The sequence below is a fragment of the Octopus bimaculoides genome, chromosome 6 (assembly GCF_046866305.1).
Source record: "Octopus bimaculoides isolate indiv1 chromosome 6, ASM4686630v1, whole genome shotgun sequence".
In the NCBI taxonomy this organism is placed as follows: domain Eukaryota; kingdom Metazoa; phylum Mollusca; class Cephalopoda; order Octopoda; family Octopodidae; genus Octopus; species Octopus bimaculoides.
The window spans coordinates 34,559,945-34,582,717 of record NC_142933.1 but is presented as its reverse complement, the minus strand read 5'-3'; the positions used below and the strand labels follow the sequence as shown (position 1 = coordinate 34,582,717).

The following is a 22,773-nucleotide window of genomic DNA, read 5'->3' as shown; positions in this document are numbered from 1 at the left end:
GTTTAGGAAATTAGCCTAAGAATTAGTAAAAGAAAATACATCAGACTTATTAGATGACATTCACTTTCTAATGTATTACAATGTCTAGCACACTGATTCATTGTAATGTCTATGTGTCTCGTATCTCTATTACAATGTTTCACTAGTTCTTGCTCTTATGAACTAGCAACTTTTGTACAACCTTTGCCCATTCCCACTCAATTCACTTACTTCCCCCTTCCTCTCTCTCATGCTTACCTTTTGTCTCCTTTCTAGCTACCAAAATTTTGCACAAAACCTTTTGCTGCTTAATTCTTTCATCCCTGAACTGAATCCTTTGGAGCCCCACTTCCTTACTTTTATTCAGGCTTTTCTTACACTTGCTAGTTTCCAGGAATTGAAGCCAAACATTAATTGCAGCAACTCCAGTTGTTTGGAAGGGCTTGCAATGACTGTAGGAACTCCTCCTCCCTGGAATAAAAAGAAATCATTCCCCCATTTATTCCTATTAATGAATCAGCTACAAGATACACTTGGTACTTACTTAATTAACCTTGAAAGAATGACGGATAAAGTCAATAGTAACAAGATTTGAACTGAGAATGTTAGAAGTTGTTACTTTGTGCAGGGCATTTTGTATGGAGCAAATTCATTTTTGCCATTCCACCTTTGTCTTTTAAGATAAATATAGTCTGAATATATATATATATATATATATATATATATATATATATATATATATATATATATATATATATGTGTGTCTATGTAGGATTTAATTCAGCTCATTTATGATTAAAAATAAAACATTTTTGCTGTGTGCTCTAGAGGTATCTTCATGAAACTCTTTAATTTCTCTTCTCCTTCAGGAGGTCTTTCATTTCCAACCTTATTAATTACTACCCTATCTAGTCTTACATATGATAATTCAAAGATGAGAGCAGAGCTATAAATAATTATCTTCTTCATCAATACTAATTAAGAAACCATCTTTATTCAAGCCAAAGTGTAAGCCTCTACATAGTTACTGAACCTACTAGAAATAGCTAAATCTCCCTCATTTCATGCCACACCACTATAATGCAGGTTTAGTTGAGCCTACAGTTTGAGAAATGGTATGAGAATGGCTGGAATGCAGTTGATCCATTGTTGTTTAGCCCCAGATCAGCATAAATTTGGGGCTAAATGACACTTAGATATACTTGAAATACTCCAAGTCAAATCATGCTGAAGATTTCTAAAATGGATGAAATAATGCTATGCATGTTTACTGCCAACTAGAAATTGTAAGAACTTCATAATAGATAAAAAAAAAAATAAACATGTGAGTTCTATGCATATATTCCTTAATTTCAAATTCAAATTTCTAATCCTGCCTGGTATTGTAAACGTATGGTTATCTCCTTTGTATTAAGAGCCATTGCCAGTGAGAACCACATGTATCTATATATATAATACTTTTTCAATTCACCATGGTTTATGCTAGTCCTTTCTGGGCTCCTAATCAATCCAATACAAATCATAACAAATTCAAGAACACAAAACAGCATACTTCTTATCACACAGATAGCACAAAGACTACACCCACAGACCACCTGCACAAAAAATTCAAATGTATTAAAAATAGAAAACTGCCTTGACATGCAGTGGGCACAATTTGTTATTACAGCAAGCCTCAATTGTTAGTAGCCTCTGCTGCTACTGCATTAAAATTTGTCCCCAAACACCCAGATATATATCACCCCAGAAAAATTTTATTACAGCTTCCTTAGAACACTTTTTCTTTTACTCTGTCTAGGCAAACAAACTAAAATAACATTAGCATCAATTTGTAAGATTCATAGGCAGAAATGAACAGCTGTCATGCTTATAGCTAGTTCACTTTATTAGTCTCTCTTTTGGCCACCCTTGGTGTCTACAGAGGGAACCTCCTTGTGGTTGCATTAGCTATTTGAAATAGCTGCCAATTTCTCTCAAATGACATTCACCTTGATATAGAAAGCTGAGGCTGACTTAGGTTCAAACTACTATAATAGTGATACAAAAATAGACTGGATAGTAGAGAAAGTACACCATGCCTAATCTGCAATACAGAACGACATGCAATTAGCCACTGCATGTCAAAATGTACTGCACAGTCCTCACCTAGATGGAAATATAGATTGCATCTAGTCATTTGATACATCATCTCCATACCCATAGGTCTACTCTATCAGGAGAGACCTGAGAATGTTTAACTACAACAACTCTGTTTTATATAGTAAATTTGCTATATATATATATATATGATATTCATATATTAAATTCATGAGCCAATAAGATGCTTATATGGTGATAGCTCTACATTTTAGAAATAGCAGCTAAATTTCAATTTCTCTGAAATCACACCTAACTGTTTAAAAAAATGGAATGTATGTATCTTTGGTACATACATGATGTTTTGGTTAAAAATAGGATGGTCACATTAGAAATACCTTTGGTTACACATAGACCAAAAGATAGAATGTGATGCATTCCACCAAATGTTTGATAAGGTTTGATTTGGAGGCTAAACAGCACCTACCTCTAACTACAACATTCACTAGAGGCATAATAATATGAAACTGGTAGTTTACAAAGTACAGTTCATTCATAGCTTCTAAATAATGTGTGTGTGTGTGTGTGTGTGTGTGTGTGTATCATTTAGCCCAAGTTACTCTTCATTTACAAATGTAGGTTTTAATTCCCAGTGTCTTTCTCTTGGCCACCAGGCCAATGTGACATCAATAGAATAACAATTTACTTGCAATTATTTTTTTCTCATTCTTTCAACTTCCACATTTTTTATTTTGTATGGAAGAGATGAGAGGAGTGCCTTTTTGTTCTGTCACATGTTCAAGCTTTTTACTCAAACTTTTTGGAATTCAGGTGTGAATGTAAATGTCATCACTACTGTCTAGCTTCTCTTTGGTTCCCTTTTTCTTTTTTGTGTTCCAACCTTTTGTTTTCCTTGCCTTGAGAAGGTATGAAACTGTCTAGCTGTATAATAACAAATCAGTTTCTCAATTAAGACCTCTCAAGCCCGTGTGTGTGCGCGCATGTCTGTGTGACTGTGTGTGTTTGAATTACTTTTCTCATGACTGGTTTCATGTCACAGTGATCTTTCAAGCTACAGTGTTTATTTTTTTATTTATTTTGGGTACTCAAGCTGCTTTTGCAGTAGTGGCCATAATACAAAGGTTAGGAAAACAAGTGTATTAAAATATTTATTATAGAAGTTTAACAAAATGTTGAGACAAGATATTTTACACATATTTAGATGTATCTAATATCTATCTTATGTGAAAATTTCAAGTGAATGGAATAAATTTTTTGTAAGTTATGAGGAAATAAATAATCTTCCAAACTGCAATGGCCAGAAGTTAAGGGTCACTTAGAAAAACAATGGAAAGTGGAACAAGAAGAAAAAAGAAACCCTTACTATTAATATTTTGTGAACATCCCTTTATGATCAATAACCTCCTGACATCTATTACTGCTGGACTGAATTAATTTCTTGCAAAACGATGGCATGATATTGTTTCATTCGTTTTTAAATAATTCCCAGAGTTTATCTTGGTTCTTTGAATTTCTCCTTCGCGCCCCATCTCCAATAATCTTTCAAACGTTTTCTATAGGGTTGAAACCAGGACTTTGAGGTGGCCACTTCATGAGATCAACCCCTTCATCACTCAAAAAATCTCTTGACTCTCTTTGTAGTGTGACAGGGAACGTTGTCCTGCACAAAGATAGGAGGTTGAACTGACAAGGATCAGAGATGTGGAAGGGCATGCTGTCTAGGAATCTGCTCTTAGATTTCAGCATTGACAGTCCCTTGTAGGCGAATAAGGGGACCAGGACCAGCAGCAGAGATCACTCCTCATACCATTATATTGCTTCCTCCATATTTCACTGTCTTCTTTACACATGCACTTCTTCGTCGGACGTACATCCCACCATCAGAACCAATCACTTTTAACTTTGATTCATTGCTAAAATGAACCTGCGACCACTATTCTTCTGTCCAAATGATATGTTTGTGAGTGAAATGAAGACAAGTTCTTTGATTCTTCTTGGAGATCAGAGGTTTCTTTGCCGGTGCCCAAGCAAGCAACCCAGAACTTTGTAACCTCCGAGAAACTGTTTTGCACGATACGTTGACATTGGAAGTGGAGCTAAACTCATGGGATACTTCAGCAGCACTCTTAAACCCAACCTTCAGTGATATTACAACCATAATACGATCCTGTTTTGGTGAAGTTTTACAAGATCTACTGGTTTGGGGTTTAGCATCTGTCGATCCTGATGACTTAAAACAAGCTACAATTTGTTGCGCAACACTTCTAGATCTTCCTACAGTAGTTGCTATCACAGAATTTGACTTGCAGATCTTGGTGAAGGCACACAATCTTTTGTTTTTCATCATAGGACACTGGTCATCTCTCAAAAGTTGCCATGTTGACAGTTGAATGTTCCAATAATGTAAGGCCATAAGAAGTAACTGTTAGCCCATTAACAGTCTTCTAAACAACAAATACCTCGGTTAGTAGTTCATTTTTTTCTAAATGATCCTTAACTTTTGGCTGTTGCGGTTTGGAAGATTATTTGTTTATTTCCTCATAACTTATGAAATATTTATTCCATTCACTTGAAATTTTCCTGAAAGATAGATATTAGATATATCTAAATATGCTTAAAATATCTAGTCTCAATGTTTTGTTAATCTTCTTTAATAACTATTTCGATACACTTGTTCTTACTGACCCTTATATTATGGCCGCTACTATATATATACACTGAAACATGTTTTTTTCTTCTGTGTGGCAATCACTTTAATTGGCTAGTTTCTAAATATTATTTTTTTTAGAGTGGTATCTTTTTGATTATTGTCGTTTTGTCACTTTTCATTGGCCAATTCATTGGCTGTTTTTTTCTTCATTGTTTAATTTCATTATTATATGCAGTTTTAGTAAATTATTCTGTTGATATCTGGTAATGATTCTGCAGTGAGGTGGGCTGTCTGATGTCACAAAATTTTGTTATGTTTTTGCCTTGTATCTGATATCTCTTAACTGTCACTCTTTTCCATTAGTTAATTTGTTGGTCAGAATTTTTGTGCCTCCACTGCCAATTATATCATCAAATATTTATCTTGTTTGTAATTCTGACCATTTAAAAAATGAATTTATTCTGATGTTTGCAACATGACATCACCTCATTTCTTTCTGTTTGGTAATTACGTTGTATATTACTGCAGTACTTAGAGTACATATCCCAAAACCATTTATCTAACAGTTGGTGCTATCTGTTATTTACCCAGTTGTTGTTTTTATTTTCCTCTCATAAATCCTGAATGTGATTCAATAGGGACATATTTCTTAAGTACATATTGTGGAAAGAGAGTAAACCATGTGTATATCTGACTTGAAAGACCCATTGTTGAACCAATGTATTTGTTTTCCATTTTTCCTATATGTACTACTGTTGTGTTGTGGATGAGCTCATTTCTAGGCAATTTCCACATAACAATATGGATTTTATCTGTTACGGTTACCTTCATTTCAGCTATTCCTAGATATTAGCATATTTATAATTTAATTGGTGTGATCTTAGTTTCTTATACAGTTACAACTAACTTTTGTGTTATTGAGATATGTTTGGCGGTAAGTGTTAAGATTTTTTTTTTATTCATCATATAAATCAATGCATTTAGGCTGTTGAGTAGGTTGAACCAGATAATGTTTCTTTCTCAGGTCCTGTTTTTTGTTTTTACTTTATTGTGTGACTTTTGGCGTGAATTTTAATTTTTATTTGAACTTACTTATTTTAAGAGCTCCATGGTAGAATGATGCTGTTTGGGTGGATAATGTTTTGTCAAAGGATAATGGGGAATTTTTTTCAGCTGATGCAACTGATGCCCCTATGTGTTGTGAGAGATGACTAAAAGAGTTGGCATCAGGAATAGCATCCAGTTGTAAAACACTGCCTCAGAAAATCTATCCAACCTATACCAGCATGGAAAATCAGCTGTTAAATGCTGTTAGTGATTGGAACATCATAGCTGCTCTATGTTTTTTCACAAGGATTAGTGTTTTCTTAGCGTTACCTTCCAGTTATGTCTACAAAGTTTATTTTAGATGGGTTGCTTTGGATATTGTTGAGTGTTTGAACTCTTTGAAAGCATTTAATAGGGGACCTATTTTTTTCTAAATATATCTAATTCATGTTCATTTGTCTTTTGGGAAATTGCTAAGCCATTCTCTCTTTATAGATCATCCTGGACTGGTTGGATATGTTGCTTACTTTTCCTTGCACGTTTCCACTCCATTGTAGTGTCCCATGCATATGTCATAAAGCTATTCATTTCCTTTCTTTACACAAAGTAAGTTACCATAATATAAGGAATACTTTCTCAAGTATTATTATGTTTACCTGTTGCTAGCTGGTATGGTGGTCAATCATTTTGCAAAGTTCAGCACTTTTATTGGGAGGTGTTTTCTTATCAATAGGTAGGATTCTACAATATTACATTTGGTGAATTCAGCATACTTTTCGTTTTTCATGTCCTTGTAACAGTCAATAGTAGATAAGCTGTATTGTATTAATCTTGCTTCATAGCTGATTTTAGAGTTGATATTTTTATGTGATTTTGTTGCTCACTATTCTTAATTTGCCCTTCATTGTATTGATTAGCCTGCACTTTGGATTTTCTAAAAAATTTGTTTTATGGCTGAAATGCATGATTGCTGCATTGATAATCATTCTATTGTCTCCTTTCTGTGAACTTGTTGCTAACTATTGTGCTTCCTTGTAGATTGTATTGTATATATTAGGAGTTTTAAATTTTATACGTTTTAGTTGTGTTGTTTAAGAATTTTGGTGGGTTCCTTTAGTCACTGTTGACAGATTTTTTTTTGTTTTGTTTGTGAATATAAAGATTTTTTTTTACGACATTTGTTCTGATTCAGTGCCTAAGCATAGTTCATTTTGGAAGCTAAAAATAAAACTGGACTGTTATTTTAATTGTACTGTTGGGAAGACATTTAGAAAATAGACTGTGATTCCATATGTATATATAACATCATTTAATGTGCACTTTTCCATACTTGCATGGGTCAAATAAAATTTGTTGAAGCAAATTTTCTACAAATGGATGCTCTTCCTGTTTCCAATCCTCACTTGTTTCTAATTAAGGTAATATTTTCCCATATCTAGACAAGTTTAAATCTCACATTTATGATGATAATGTCCATTTACAACCATCACGTGATATCTAGAGAAGAGTGTATAGAAGCTCATATACACACATACATGTATATTCTTGATGGGCTTCTTTCAGTTTCCATCTTCCAAATACACTCACAAGGCTTTGGTTGGCCGAAATCTATAGTAGCAGACACTTGCCCAAGGCACTATACTGTGGGACTATACTCAAGGCCGCACGGTCGAGAAGCAAGCTTCTTAACCACACAGCCATGTGAAAGGCACCTGTGCTAGTGACACGCAAAAGCCACCCATGCCAGTGACGTGTAAAAGTGCTGGTGACACATAAATGGCACCCATGCTGGTGACATGTAAAAGGTGCCCATGTCGGTGACACATTGAAGACACCCAGTATACTCTGTAAAGTGGTTAGTATTAGCAAGGGCATCCAGCCTTTGAAACGATGCCAAAAAGATAACTGGAATCTGATGCAGCTCTCCAGCTTACCAGCTTTGGTCAAACCATCTGACTCTTGCCAGCATGGAAAACGAACATTAAATAATGATGATAATGATGATGATGATGATGTAATGGACTGTGATTCTGTCTATACTGTTGGTAATCTGGAAACTGAAATGTTTCCCAAAGTTGCTATTTTTCATTCTTTATTAATGTCATGCTACAACAAACTAATCTATCTTGTCCTTTGATTCCCAGAATAGTTTTACGTAACTGAACTTTGGACTAGAAGAATTATAATGAACATGGCATTTCTAAAACCATAGTTCTATACACTTTGCTTTAATGGAATTTTGGAATTTGTATTACTTATCTTTCTCTCACTGTGTGTGTGTATGTGTGTTTCTTTTCTCCTTTGTCTTGTATTTTCTTGCTAACTTCCCTTTCTTACTGTTATGGATTTTTAATGTCTATCTTTCTATTTTTGTCCTTTTTTTTCTAGAGGTTTTTTTAGTCTCTCCTTGAATTCATTTTACTGTTCATATCTCTCTCTCCCTCTCCCTCTCCCTCTCTCTCCCTCTCTCTCCCTCTCCCTCCCTCTCCCTCTCCCTCTCCCTCTCTCTCCCTCTCCCTCTCTCTCCCCCTCCCCCCTCTCTCTCCATCTCTCCCTCTCTCTCACTCCCCTCTCTCTCTCTTTTCCCACTGCACCATTCATTTTGGGATATTGTTCAGGGTGCTGCTGCTAACTTTCTTTTTTTTTGTAAGTGTACTTTAACCTTACCAACAGGCAGTGGAAGCATGATTGAATTACAGATCACTGATATTTATCAGAGATGGTTAACAAAAACTTAGGTTTTGATTGCAGCTCAAATTTCACCTCTTCCCATATTGGACAGTTTTACCTATAACTGAGATAAAAGTTGAATAGTAATCTTTTATCAGTGTGCCACAGTCAATCACAGGTAAATTTAGCTTTCTTGTTCACTGCTGTTTTCTTCTTAAATAACAGTGCAGTTTTAGTAAGTTGAATCTTCTTTTATATTTATCAAAGTTGTTGCTGCTGTTTAGCCTCAGGTTTGCTTTAATCAAGCAGACCTATGAGTAAAGGCACCCCAACCATAGCCATCCTGTCTTTTTTTCAGATATAGTGTATCTTGAAAACATTTATTCGGAGTTGTATTTTTGATTAAAAAAAAAAGTAGTGTAGGTTGAAGGAGAATTACCTGCTATTTCTAGCAGATAGAGCAACCACGTATAGATGTCCAAATTAACCTATATTTATTGAAATAAATATTACTGTTTAATTTTCTTTGTGTCTGCATCCACCAGGTGTTTATATACCTTACAAGTATATCACATAAAATGTGAGGTGGGGTGGGGTGGGGTATAGATGGGGGTTCAAAGTTTTGTTTAATATTGAGAACAATGTAGATGTTTACAATATCACATTTAGAATGGTATTTATTGCAATATCCTTCTGTTGATATAATTCCATCACTGAGAAGACGGTGTTGTCTCCACCTCCAAAGAAGTCATCTCCTAACCAAAACAGAAAAGTTTCAAAGCCATTATGCTGCTGATTTTATATGGTTTCCTCCAAGATCTTTACAACTGATAGATCATGGCTGTGTGGTAGAGAAGGAAAGGGAGCTGGTTAATATACAGTACCCCAGCATGACCAAAGGTCAATGGCTAAAACCATTAAAACAGTAATAAACAGTCCTCAGTTAACTTTTAGTCAGCAGTTTTCTAAATCTGTACATATGTTACAGAGGATGTTTATGTATATATAAATGAATAGGCGCATATTATATTACTTTTCATCTTGCAAACAGGTATCAGTTTGCTTATATGTACAAGTGGCTGATCTACTATACTAATTTGGTAGATTTGTTCAAGTGGAGATAAGCATTTAGTAGGCGTTTCTGAGTAGGAGTGAAAAGTTTTCATCTTAATATGCCTCTGAAGTCAAAATGAGATGATGGATGCTGATGTAATCCCAAACATTAGTCTACAACAATTCCAACACAATAGTAACCTCACTATTCTATTTCTGAAGAATCCTATCAGCCTATATCTTCATTACTATCAATATTTCAACATGCTTTGATTTACTTTTCAGCATTGGTTGGATGAGTTAACTGTATCATCTCATTTGTATGCTAAATATCTTAGAATTTGAACTCACCAGTTCATTCTGTAAATCTTTAACTGACTCTTCTCAACTATCAAAACAGAGGCCAGCTTGCTTTTGATTGTAATCTATATGTTACCTACTGAAAGCACTTCAATTGAAAGTATGTTTAAATCTATAAGAAACACCATTCATGCATGTAATCAGCTCTGTCTTACTGAATGAAGGCAGAAAATATAATTTCAACTTCTTACATATCACTAACACTCCCAATACATCTTAATGCAAAACACTTCTAAATTCACTATTTTCACAAACACAAAGCAGATACACACCCTAAAATAACCATGTTATCAATTTTTTAATCTTCACTTTTACATCCAAACTGTTTCAGTTCTCTTTAATAAACTTAAAAAGTCATCGTGTTTACCACTATAATTATGTAATCTCTGTTGCAACATAGCACATCATGCAAAATACACTAATTGCCTTATTGCCTTTGAACAGCCTACAAACTCTCCAGACTATATCCCATATAACATTGTTGTCCCATACCTCTTTCTCTGACAAATCCTAGATAACATGATCTGATTGTCATACTGCACACTACAACTTATACTAACTACTATACTAAATTTCACACAAACAACTATGGCTACCACACAATATCTTAAAAACAAAATTTCCAGATTACTGCATTGCATCCCATATTGTATTACTTTTACAAAATGACCAAGTAGATACAATATTTGATGACTAGCTCAGGAGTCTTAAATTTAAATTTGCCCTGAAAAAACTGAGAACTAGGATGGTGGGAACAGAAGACAATATTTCTAATACCTTCAACTGTGCTCATGTATTTTGGTTGATGATAAATGAGCATGTTGCATCTAATCTGATTGTGTAGTTGTATGCTGTCAACTTAATGTGACAATCCCCCGAAATGAATAATACTACTGTTGGTTAGACCTAGGAAGCTGCACCTCAGTCTAACCAACAGTAGTTTTATTCCCTTCAGGGGACTGTCATATTAAGTTGACAGCATACAACTACTTCATCATATCATTATTGCATAAATCTCTCTGAAAGATTTAGAAATGTATTATTTCTAATCTGATTGTGTTGTAAAGAAAACAAACACTCAGACATCATTAACTAGGACTGATTGGCATGAAGTAACTTGCCAACACATGAACTTCTGACTTGGAGTTCTACAAAGCTGGTTGAGTTTATGCTGTCTCCACTCAGGCATTTCTAACTCACTTATCTCCCCTCTTGCTTCCCATATTGAGAAACCTCTTAACCCGCAAAATTAGTCCTATGCTAACCATTGTACCTAGTCTCCCCACCCCCAAAATGTTGGCTCTTTGGAATTCCTTGCTTGTCCTTTGTTTCTGCATCGGCCTCATCAGTTTTGGAGAGCCTGCTAAGCATAGTTCCTCAAAACCAAATCAAAAAAAAATTTATATCTAGTAGTGGCTGTGTGTGTTTGTGTCTCTAGTTGTCTCCCTGCCACCATTACCACTTGACAACTGGTGTTGGTGTGTTTATGTCCCCATAACTTAGCAGTTCAGCAAAAGAGACCGATAGAATAAGTACCAGGCTTAAAAAATAAATAATAGGGTCGATTCATTTGACTAAAAATTCAAGGCGGTGCCTCAGCATGGCTGAAGTCTAGTGACTGAAACAAGTAAAAGATATAAGATACAGATGCACGCGCGCACACACACACACACACACACACACACACACACACACACACACACACACACACACACACACACACAAACACACACACACACGCAGGTGTGCAGGTTTGGTTTTGTGGTTCAGGAGATAATTTTACAACCACATGCTTTCAAGGTTCAATCCCACTTGTGTGATGCCTTAGGTAGGTATCTCTTACAGCTGACCAGTGCATGATAAATGAATTTTGAAGATGGAAATTGTGCTGAAGCATGTTTTGTGTGTGTGTGTGTGTGTGTGTGTGTGTGTGTGTGTGTGTGTGTGTGTGTATTTGCTTGTGTCTCACTACTTGAAAATCAGTATTGGTTAGTTTACATCCCTGTAATGTAGCAGTTTAATGCAAAAGAGACAGAGTAAGTACTGTAGTTGATTTTGATTTACTAAAAGACTTCAAACCAACAACTGAAATAAGTAAAAAATAAGTATAATATATATATATATATATATATATATATATATATATATATTATATGTGATTTATAAATATTCTCTCTCTATATAGGCGTGACTGTGTGGTAAGAAGTTTGCTTCCTAACCACATGGTTCCGGGTTCAGTCCCACTGCATGGCAACTTGGGAAAGTGTCTTCTGCTATAGCCTTGGGCCAAACAAAGCCTTGTGAGTGGATTTGGTAGATGGAAACTGAAAGAAGCCTGTTGTATATATATATATATATATATATATATATATATATACGTGTGTGTGTATGTATGTATATGTCTGTATTTGTTCCCCCACCATTGCTTGACAACTGATGTTGGTGTGTTTACATCCATGTAACTTAGCAATTTGGCAAAAGAGACCAATAGAATAAGTATTAGATTTACAAAGAATAAGTCCTGGGGTCAATTTGTTCGACTAAAGGCGGTGTTCCATCATGGCTGCAGTCAAATGACTGAAACAAGTAAAAGAATAAAAGAATATAATACACTTACATACATTCTATATTGATTTCTAGAATTAATAACATCTTATTTTTAATTAATTTTATTCCATATGCAATTATTTTTATTTAAATAATTCAGCAATATATTTTTGTACAGCCTCATAACATAGTTGCAAGACATCAGTCTAATGCATTTCAGTTGCACAATGTAAAGATATCTGACCTGCAACTCCAAACGTCATTAATTCAGCATTTTGTGTCTATGTATGTGTGTTTGGTAGTATTAAATGCATGCTCACAGGGGTGCTTGTAAATGCATGTTTGAAGATAAGGTAGGCATTAGTGTGTGTGACAAGACAACAACAAAACAAAAAATAGAATAAAATAAAATAAAATAAATGTAGCAGTGCAGAAAATTCTGAGGAGAAAATTGAATTTTTGGCAGATCAGATCATTTCTGATTTATCGCCAGTAGGTTACTGCTGTTGCTAGTGCTGCCGTTGGCAACATCTTAAGAAAAACAAATGAGATAAATGAAATTATCTCTTTTTATGAAGTTTGCTTCCTTGTGTTGTGTCTAGCAGAAATTGCTAAAAGTGATGGTTTTACTTATGTATACACCAGATCATTTCTGTTGTCAAGGGAAAATCCTTTTCATAATCATTGCCATCAGCAAAATCATCATCATCAGCATCACCACTGTCATTATCATCATTGTCTTTGTCATTGTTATCGTCATCATCATTGCTGTCATGATCATAGTTGCTATCATTATCATACTCTACATAATTTTCATAATCATTATTTTCATCATTGTACTAATTCCTATTCTGCCTCATATTCACATTGTACCTGGACCCAGTACATTCTGTTAAGTGGTTGGCATTAGGAAAGGCATTCAGCTGTAGAAATTATGCTAAGGCAGACACGGAACCTGGTGGAACCCTCACACCCATCTGCTCTTCTTAAACTGTCCAATCCTTGCCTGCATGGAAAATGGCACATTAAGTGATGATGACATATATATATATAATTATTATTATTATTATTTTATATTTGTTTCAGTAATTAGACTGCAGCAGTGCATATATATATTGCATACATGCATATGCTCAAGAGATAGCTAGCTTCTGCATTCATATATATGTCTGTATTTATTTATTTATTTATTTATTTATTTATTTATTTATTTATTTTCTTTTTGTCTTTTTCAGATATCCTAGTTGCAGTTATCATGAGAGCTTCCAATGGTGATAACTCTGGTTAGTAACAATACCTATTGTTTTTTTTCTTTTATTGAACTTTTAAAGCTATTATTGTAAAACATACATATTTCTGTTTTTGCTTCTCTTCTTTATTGCAATTTACTCTTGCAATGTTCTTCATCCATTACCCCTTGTGGCAAAAAAAAAAGAAAGAATTATTATTATCATTTTTCTTTATCACAGGTTTTGTTGGAACTCCTGGAGTCTTGCATGCATAGTGGGCTTGCTACCTGCAGCCTACAGTACCATGCTATCTGTTCTTTTCAGTTATCTAATACTTTCCTGATTATTCTGACTGTGCCAAGGAGGCAAACCTCTTGTAACAGTTCTGCTACGCACTTTATTCCAATTTCCTTATATTCCCCTTGATGCTTTCTGATACTGTTCTCAAGGACCCAACAATAGTTGGCACTATCTTGACCTTCTTCATTTTTCATAGCTGGGCTGTTTCGTACTTAAGAGGCTTGTATTTATCTATCTTTTCGCCTTCCTTCTTGACTATTTGTGAGTCAGAGGGGCATGCAATATCAACTATATAGCATATGTGGTGCACTTTGTCCACCACCACTAGACTAGGTCCAGTTTTTTATGCTCTAGCACTTGATCTATTTTGGATTGGGAAATCCCAGAGGATTTGACTAGTCTCCAATTCTGCCACTCTCTGTGATTTGTGCTCATATCACATCTTGCCTCTCTCTCTAGCCCCCACTTTTCGTACAGTTTCCAATGTAGCACTGTCGCTACCTGATCGTGTCACCACAACTTGTAGTGGTTTTGGGTAAGTTTAGAGAATTCATTCGTGACATGGGCAATGGTTTCATCCACTCTATTGCAGATACGGCACAGGGCAGACACTTGCTCATTCCTAAGGTTCACCCTCCAGTTCGTGGCCAAAACTTGTTCTTGTGCTGCCAGTATAGTGCTCTTGGTTTCTTTTTTTAAATGTTCCTTTCATTAGCCAATCCTACCTATTTATTATTATTATTATTGTTATTGTTGTTGTTGTTGTTGTTGTTGTTGTTGTTAACGTTGCACAGTATAGTATATCATAAGGTTGTTGATTGAAGATATTGTGTCTACTGGGGGTTTGTACTGATTTGTCAAGTCACAACAAGGACCTCAGACAGACAGTACTTTACACAATATGTGTGCAGTTCTAAGTAATGCTGACTTTTGCAATACATCTAGATTGTAGGGTATCTCTAAGGTTTTCAGATGTTTTTTTCAGATTGGGTGGTATTGAACCCAATGCTCTGATGACAAATGGGATAACCTTTGTGTTCGACTCTCATAGCTGCCACATCTTAGCAATCTCAATTCCCAACCAAACTAAAAACAAGGCTAGAGTGAATGCCCATTTGACCAACTGGCATTTATAGCTGCAAAGAATGGACTCTGAACAAATTTGAAGAGAATATAATCAATGCATTTGAAATGTAGGTGTATAGGAGAATCTTATGAGTCTCTTACAAGGATCATCAGACAATAAATGGTTTTTATAAACAAGTAGGTGAAAGACAATTCCTGAACATTTTGAAAAAGACAAAAGCTCATCTATTATGGCTATATTCAAAGAAGCAGAGGTCTAGAAAACATTATTATCACGAAAGGAAGAGTTGAGGATAATAGATCGAGAAGCATGCAAAAAATGCAATGGATGGACAAAGAGTAGCAAAATAGCTAGAGATTTTACTCTTAATCAGGAAAACTTTCATTGTCATGTCATCAATGAACTGCTATGTCATTAATGCACTACAATACATAACAATGAGAACCCTTTATAGGAGGATAATTTCCTTACAATTGTCAGTAAAACAATGAAACTAAATTCCTAACTCCCCATCAACCATCTTCCCCAGCTCAATGGATCATTTCTTTATTTTCTTTTCTTGCATTTTCCTTTTGCTTTCGATGGAATCTTCTTTGGTAAATACTATGAACCAACAATTTATTTCTGTAACTTTCTTTTTTTTCCTCTCCTTTCTTCTTCATATCATTTCGAATCATGCCTTTTTTCCTTTCCATGTGCCTTTACTTCCTTCTTTTTATTGTTTCCCTCTCTTCCTTTTATTCTCTCTGTTAACCTATATCCCTTCCTTTTTCTTTCTTTCTTTTTGATTTACTTCTGTTTTTCCCCATTCTTTTATTTCTTCCCATTAAAAAAAATTTATTCTAGTCTTTTCCATCCATTCCTTCAGTTATTTCTTTCATCCTCTCCTTACATTAAATGCTTGTTTGGTATGACTGAGCCTACAGGGTATCATGGTCTTAGTTAACTTGCACCTTAGAATCTCAAGAGAATTATTGACAGCTTTCTTAGAAAGATTATTGTGTTATTAGAGACTCTAAGTCTGAGATGGATCATGTGAGTTGCAATTGTCAGATATAATTAATACTGTCAGTTACAGATATAACATACGCACATACATATTAGTAAGTTACTGACTGCAACAAGTGTACACTTGTTTCATTCTATTGGGAGATCTTCAAGTAGTGGAATAAATGCTGTGTAGCTTTCCAATAGCTGTCTTTGTGTCAGACAATCAAGGAAAAGCAAGAGAAACCATGCAAGTAGGAAGACTTTCTTTTGTATTAGTGTGAGGTATTGTTTAGTAAACAATGGAAAATTTTACTCTTGGAGTTTTGGCTTTTAAGAATTTTATTTTAAAGTGGTTGAGGAATATTTTTAATACACTATAGTATGAGTTCTCTCTCTTTCTATGGTACAACGTTGTGTTTGGAGTGTATTTTAGATGTAAATCTATAGGAAACTGAAAGATTTCAGAGGTCTAACTGTTGCCTATAAGACAGATAGGAAATGGAATTGAAAAATGTTAGTCCATACCAAACAGATATGGTAACTTACCTTATGATTCTGGGACTATGCAGAGTTTCTACAAATTGTTATCTTGTTTCTTCAGCTGGTTGATAAAGGCAGAGCTGGTGAGGTAGTAGCAGCATGTGTGTGAGATGGTGTGCATCAATTAAGGTTAATGATGTATCTGTACATACATATGCAGGCCTGGGCAAAAGTTTTTGAAATAGACTGGCAGTACTCCAGCATGCAAGTCTCCCCTTCTCCACATTACTTATATTTAACCAAAAGAACACCGATGACTTAAACCAATACAGCTTGTTATTAGTGTCATCACAGGCTTTGCTATCAGAAAGGAATGAGCCAGAATAGATACTGTAAGGCAACTTGCCTAATCCTTTAACAGTTCTGCAGTCCAACACCTTTGACTGGTACTTTTTCACTGGCCTTGAAGGGATGAAAGACAAAGTTGGTCTCAATGGTATTTGAATTCAGATTGCAGGGAGTCATAGCAAATATAGCAGGGCATACTACCCAATGCTCTAATGACTTTATCCATTCACTGTCTCCAGTGGTCAGGTAATCAGCTTTTATAGCAGTACGAGTCATATGTGTGTGTGCATGTGCACTTGTATATGTATGTATTGAGGAAACTGAAGGTACAATTCTTTGCAGCAACTAACCAGTTTCATCTCATCTAGGAATCATCAAGTAGTTATGATAATAAAAATTAAAAGTTTATCTATTATAAGTTGGTTCAGGACATGTACCTTCGATTTCCTCAATAAAAATATATACTTTACACATGTATTGAGTTCATTTTCTGTTAGAAGTACTCATAAGTATCAGTGTGTGTGTGTGTGTTTGTGTGTGTGTATTTGTACTGAATATTAGCCTCCAGTTCTGGTTTATACATCGCGTTTACACTAGGGAATGAAATATTGCTTCTTGATCTTGCAGTGACCCTCTCAACCTGAAAGGTTCTTGTAATTGTTTAGTCCCAGGGTAAGTCCTGATAGACCAGGCCTATGATGAGAGGCCTACTCTCTGTAGGATGAGATTTGAGTGATATTTAGCTACTATTTTGAGTGATCATGTAAAGGGTCCCTTAGTTTTCATGGGAAGAAGTAGGTATAAGTTATAAGGTTTACCATTCAAGAAGATTTCTTTATACCATATTAATAACAGAGTTGACTTGACTGTATATTGTTGGTTTACATTTGTGTTTCAGAGTGAGAGAGACAGAGAGAGAGAGAGAGAATGTGAGAAGAAATGTTTTGAGAAATAAAATGTAGAGACTAATATGATGGAAATGAATCTCTCCAAAATGATATTTTATAAATATTTATAAGGAATAGAATATTTTTGTGTAAATACCACATAAGGTCAAATACTTTGACCATTTTGATTTAAGAATTATAAACATTGCCTTTAACCTTGTATTTTAACTAATCATCATGTATGTGTATTTATGTGTATATGATGTATATGTATACGCACACACACACACATATAAGCGTGTGTGTGTGTGTGTATGTGTGTGTGTGTATGTGTGTGTGTGTATGTGTGTGTGTGTATGTGTGTGTGTGATTATTGCTTATAAATTGTAGATATATCAGCTGTTTAAGTATGTGTGATGGCAGGGAGAATATATTATCAAACTTTTTAGTAAAAATCTATTGTCTCATTGAAGGAAGGTGGTGGTGAAAAAAAATGAAAACAAGACAAAAAAAATGAGCTTAAACCAATGATAGATTTAGTATCATGTTTAGAAAACATAAAGTTCAGGCATCAATCATAATGTATTCCACCTGCCAGATATGATGAGCACCAACTGAGATAGGCATGAAACATTGAAATAATGACGCCTCAGTAACTGTTACTCGTTCTAATCAGAAACTGTAGTAGCAGGTGATAGTAATTCTGGTGAAAGTGTTATATGATTTCTTAGTGTGCTGGGAATTCTGGACCCAAAGGATCACTGGCTGATTATAAGTCTCTGGAATCTGTTGAGAAACCAGGTAGAATATACAGACTCCTCCTTAAAAAGATAAGGATTAAAGGATACAATATGTTGTTGGCACTCCGTCGCTTACGACGTCGAGGGTTCCAGTTGATCCGATCAACAGAACAGCCTGCTCGTGAAATTAACATGCAAGTGGCTGAGCACTCCACAGACACGTGTACCCTTAACGTAGTTCTCGGGGATATCAGTGTGACACAGTGTGACAAGGCTGACCCTTTGAATTACAGGCACACCAGAAACAGGAAGAAAGAGTGAGAGAAAGTTGTGGTGAAAGAGTACAGCAGGGTTCGCGACCATCCCCTGCCGGAGCCTCGTGGAGCTTTAGGCATTTTCACTCAATAAACACTCACAACACCCGGTCTGGGAATCGAAACCGCGATCCTATGACCGCGGATCCGCTGCCCTAACCACTGGGCCATTGCGCCTCCACAAAGGATACAATAATCAGTAGGATAAAAGAATATTATAATCAATAGAGTCAAGTATAATCTGTAAATAACAGGATCCAAAGAAACTAGTGACAGTCTGTGTCAGCAAATAATGACTCTAAAAACCCAATATTGAACTAAATTGGTTTATCACAAGGAAGAGCAGGGCATTTCTAATTCTTCTGTCAGTAAAACCTCAGAATGTTGTTGCCATTAGAAGCGGAAAATTTAATTATTGATCATGTTTAACTAAACAATTTGTATTTGCTCTAATTAGCAGCAGTAACAACTGTGAGATTATGATTCAGTCAAGTGGAGATATTTGTAATAGTTATTGTTGCTTACTTCCAACTCAGCTTTTTCTAAGCAGACCTATTATCAAATGTACTCCAGCTGTCCTATCGCTTTAAGAGCATTTAAAGTTCTATTCTCTAATGTGTCTGTTTCCCACTTTACTTAAAACAGTACAGATGTAATTTGAGGGAATTTGGTTGCTATATTTACCAGGTCAAATAACCCCATAAAGCTCCTTCTTTGGCTCTTAATGGTAGTTGCTGTTGATGTCATTCAGAAATTTATTTGCAGCCTACCCTATATAGATATGTAATGAACTCACGAAGCAATTCATCATTGTGTGCTTAATTGTATAGCATTACATACTTCAACAGTAACAAAACTATAATCCAAATGGTACTTTATGGTGGTGGTTAGTCATATATTCTTCATTGGTAGTTTACTGTCTAAGTCGGTTGCATGTGAAGACAACTATGATCACGCTAATATTTATTTGAGCTTTCATATTTTATTAACCGACATCATTTTCATGTGTACATATAAATAATTCAATGGAATAACATTCATGAAATAGCAAATATAATTGTTAGAAGTCTTCTGTAATTCAACATGCTTGATGATATTATGAAGGTAGGGCATAGCCACTGAAGATGAACTAAATAGAAGGAATTCAAACCACAGCAAATAATCTGTGTGTTATTCAATGCTACAACTTAAGGTTAGTGCCTTTTGTCAAATACAACATAAGCATGTTAAATATGAAAAAGTGAAAGAGGGCAAGAGACCAATTCACTGATCAAAGTAACATTTGTTTAGACAGTTGTGTGGCTCTCAGGTCTGAGTCTGAGTTTGAATCTGCCAGCTTTTTATAACTGTAAGCCACATTTTCCAGAACTCTGGGAATAACTATTTGGCAGCAAAACTTGCATGCTTCTTTTGAAGTTTATGACATTAACTATAAGTTGGCCAATGTTGATTATTCAAGGCATATTCGCATAGGTATTAATACCTTTTATGGCAACTCTTTTCCTTTGCTGGTGATACAGTAGGTTGTTGTTCCAAGCTGAGTAAATCTGAGAGTTATGGTTCAAAACTCAGTAGGGCCCTTACAACAGTACAAAGATAATTAGCACGCTTTCCTATACAAGGATGATATGGGAATTCATAAATAATTTCATTCTTCTAAAGTCAACGAACCAATGTGGGAACTTCTATATAGTTAACAAAAATGAGATACATTGGATAATGTAGTCCAAGATACACTATGATGCAAATCTAAGATTAAAGGCATTCTAGCCATGACCATTCTCTCTTTCATGTATATCTAAGACTTGCATTGTTCAATTTGTATTATTCTTTATCTAATACAATAGTGTGGTCTAAGGGAGATTTGACTACCATTTCTAGCTAGTTGAGCAACAGTAAAGATGTTCCCTCACAGACTTGTTGATGCTGTAGCTATAGTTACTATACTAGTTGTTGTGTAGCCCTAGGCCAGGTTTGGTTGAGCAGACATATGACATATACATAGTTGATGTGTAGCCCCTGATCAGATTTGGTTAAGAAGACTTATGAAGAAAGTCATTTCAGCCATGGCCACCAGTCTGCCCATTTAGATAGTGTATTCATGACTATACTATGCAATATATCTTACCTTTTTTTTGAGATGGTAGTGAATGAGTTGAGGGAGATTTGGCTACTATTACTAATAGAGTGAATGAGTATGTAAGGAACCAGTTGCTTGCACATAAAGTTTTCTCCTTTTCTTTTAGTTTTTGGTTTAAATTGTTTTTAGTCAGACTGCATGTAGCTGGCAATTAGGTTGCCTGTGTTTAGGAGCACAGTGCAATGGTTTTGGTTTGAACACATGAACTGTCAGTCACATGATCAGCACTTTAGCTAGCCTACTATCCATTGGCTACATTTGTACTATTCGTTTTTAAATAACCATTCTTTTTTGTAACATTCAGGCAGCTACCTCATTTATTTATCTTTCTCATCTCAGGAGGCATTAATTATATTTTGTGAATTAAATAATTTACTAATTTCTATCTCAACTACTATTTTAGAACCTCCTTTACACAAATATTCTCAAAATGTGTGATTCATATTAATCACTAATTTATGTATTTTAATTTGATAGCGTTGCTTAATTTATTACTCACTTTGGTCTATTATCATTTTCTACAGATAAAGTAGCTTTTGTTTATTTTTCCATTATAAATTAACCACAACCTATGAACTTTTATTTGGGCCAGTAAAATAAGAAAACATATCACTATATGTGTATGTCACCTCTTTAACATTTTTGTAATTTATCTATTCATTAGGAGCTAAAATAACTGTAGATCTAATATTAATTTAAATTGTACCATTTGAAGTTCTACTTTTCCAGTTTTCTATTCTGTCTTATATAATTTCACACAAAATGTCATAAATGTAATTAAAGAAAGAAAATAATTATTCCAATATTTATATAGAGGAAAGCTTTTATTTATTTATTTATTTATTTCAATCTATTAAAACTATTTCAATAGAATTTAATCATGTCGATAATATTCCTTTTTGTCTGTATAATTCATTAATTACTAGGTTAAAGTATTAAGTCATGAGTTAATTACTGTGTGTCCATAGATACAGTAAATTAATCTCTTCAATCTACTTAATTGTTGTTGTTGTGCAGCCCTATGTCATCTTTGATTGAGGTGACCTATGATCAAAGGCATTCCTGTCATGACCATCCTATCTTTTATTTAGATTTGGTGTATCTAGAATTGATTGCATTATCCAAGGAGTTCTTTCTTTTTTAACTCTCTCAACATCGACCCATTCAAAAACAGCCACTATTAAAGTGTTTAAATTTTAAATTCAAAAGTTTTAAAGATGACAGGTTGCGATTTGACAGAGATTTGGCAGCTGCTTCTAACAGATAATGTAACCACACAAGTTTTTCAATGGCTGTTCAGTTATTTAGTTGGAAACATCTGTGCGCACACACACATCCAGTTTTTATTTCACTTTTATATGGGTGGTGGTGGTGGTAGTAGTAGTAGTAGTAGTAGTAGTAGTAGGAGGAGGAGGAGGAGGAGGTGGTGGTGGTAGTAGTAGTAGGAAATGTGTCAGGGTTTCTAACCATGCTTTGGCCATTGTATTTAGAAAATTAGACAAAGTACACAACTCTACTTGCCTTATACAGTCTGCTACATCATTTCTACTTTGTAGTTGTTGTTGTTGTTGTTTATGTCAAGGTCAGTTCCATTTCAGCAAAGACATTGCATGTAACCTTTCTCAAGGTATTATGGTGTGATTTGAGAGATATTTGCTTTAAAGTTTCTAGCAGGTTGAGAGACTGTGTAGAGGCACCCTTATTTTTTTATTTATTTTTTTTTTGTGCGCCCTTCTAAAGCCTAGTCAGGCTCATGGGCCCAGTTTCCCACTTTCTATGGCGTATGCGTTCCCCACCAGCTGGACGGGATGCCAGTCCATCGCAGCTTTACTCAAGAAACAGGAAGAAAGAGTGA

General features: G+C 35.0%; 1 protein-coding gene across 4 annotated transcripts in view; it reads left to right on the top strand.

The window, feature by feature from the left end:
• LOC106876878 (uncharacterized) overlaps nucleotides 1–22,773 on the top strand; it is a 239,926-nt gene that overhangs the window by 135,694 nt on the left and 81,459 nt on the right. For all 4 annotated transcript variants that reach the window (XM_089353736.1, XM_089353737.1, XM_014925617.3 and 1 more), the window contains one exon: nucleotides 13,639–13,686. In XM_089353736.1, the coding sequence (XP_089209862.1) occupies nucleotides 13,659–13,686 (28 nt within the window). In that variant the 5' untranslated portion in view covers nucleotides 13,639–13,658. The remainder of the gene's footprint in view (nucleotides 1–13,638; nucleotides 13,687–22,773) is intronic.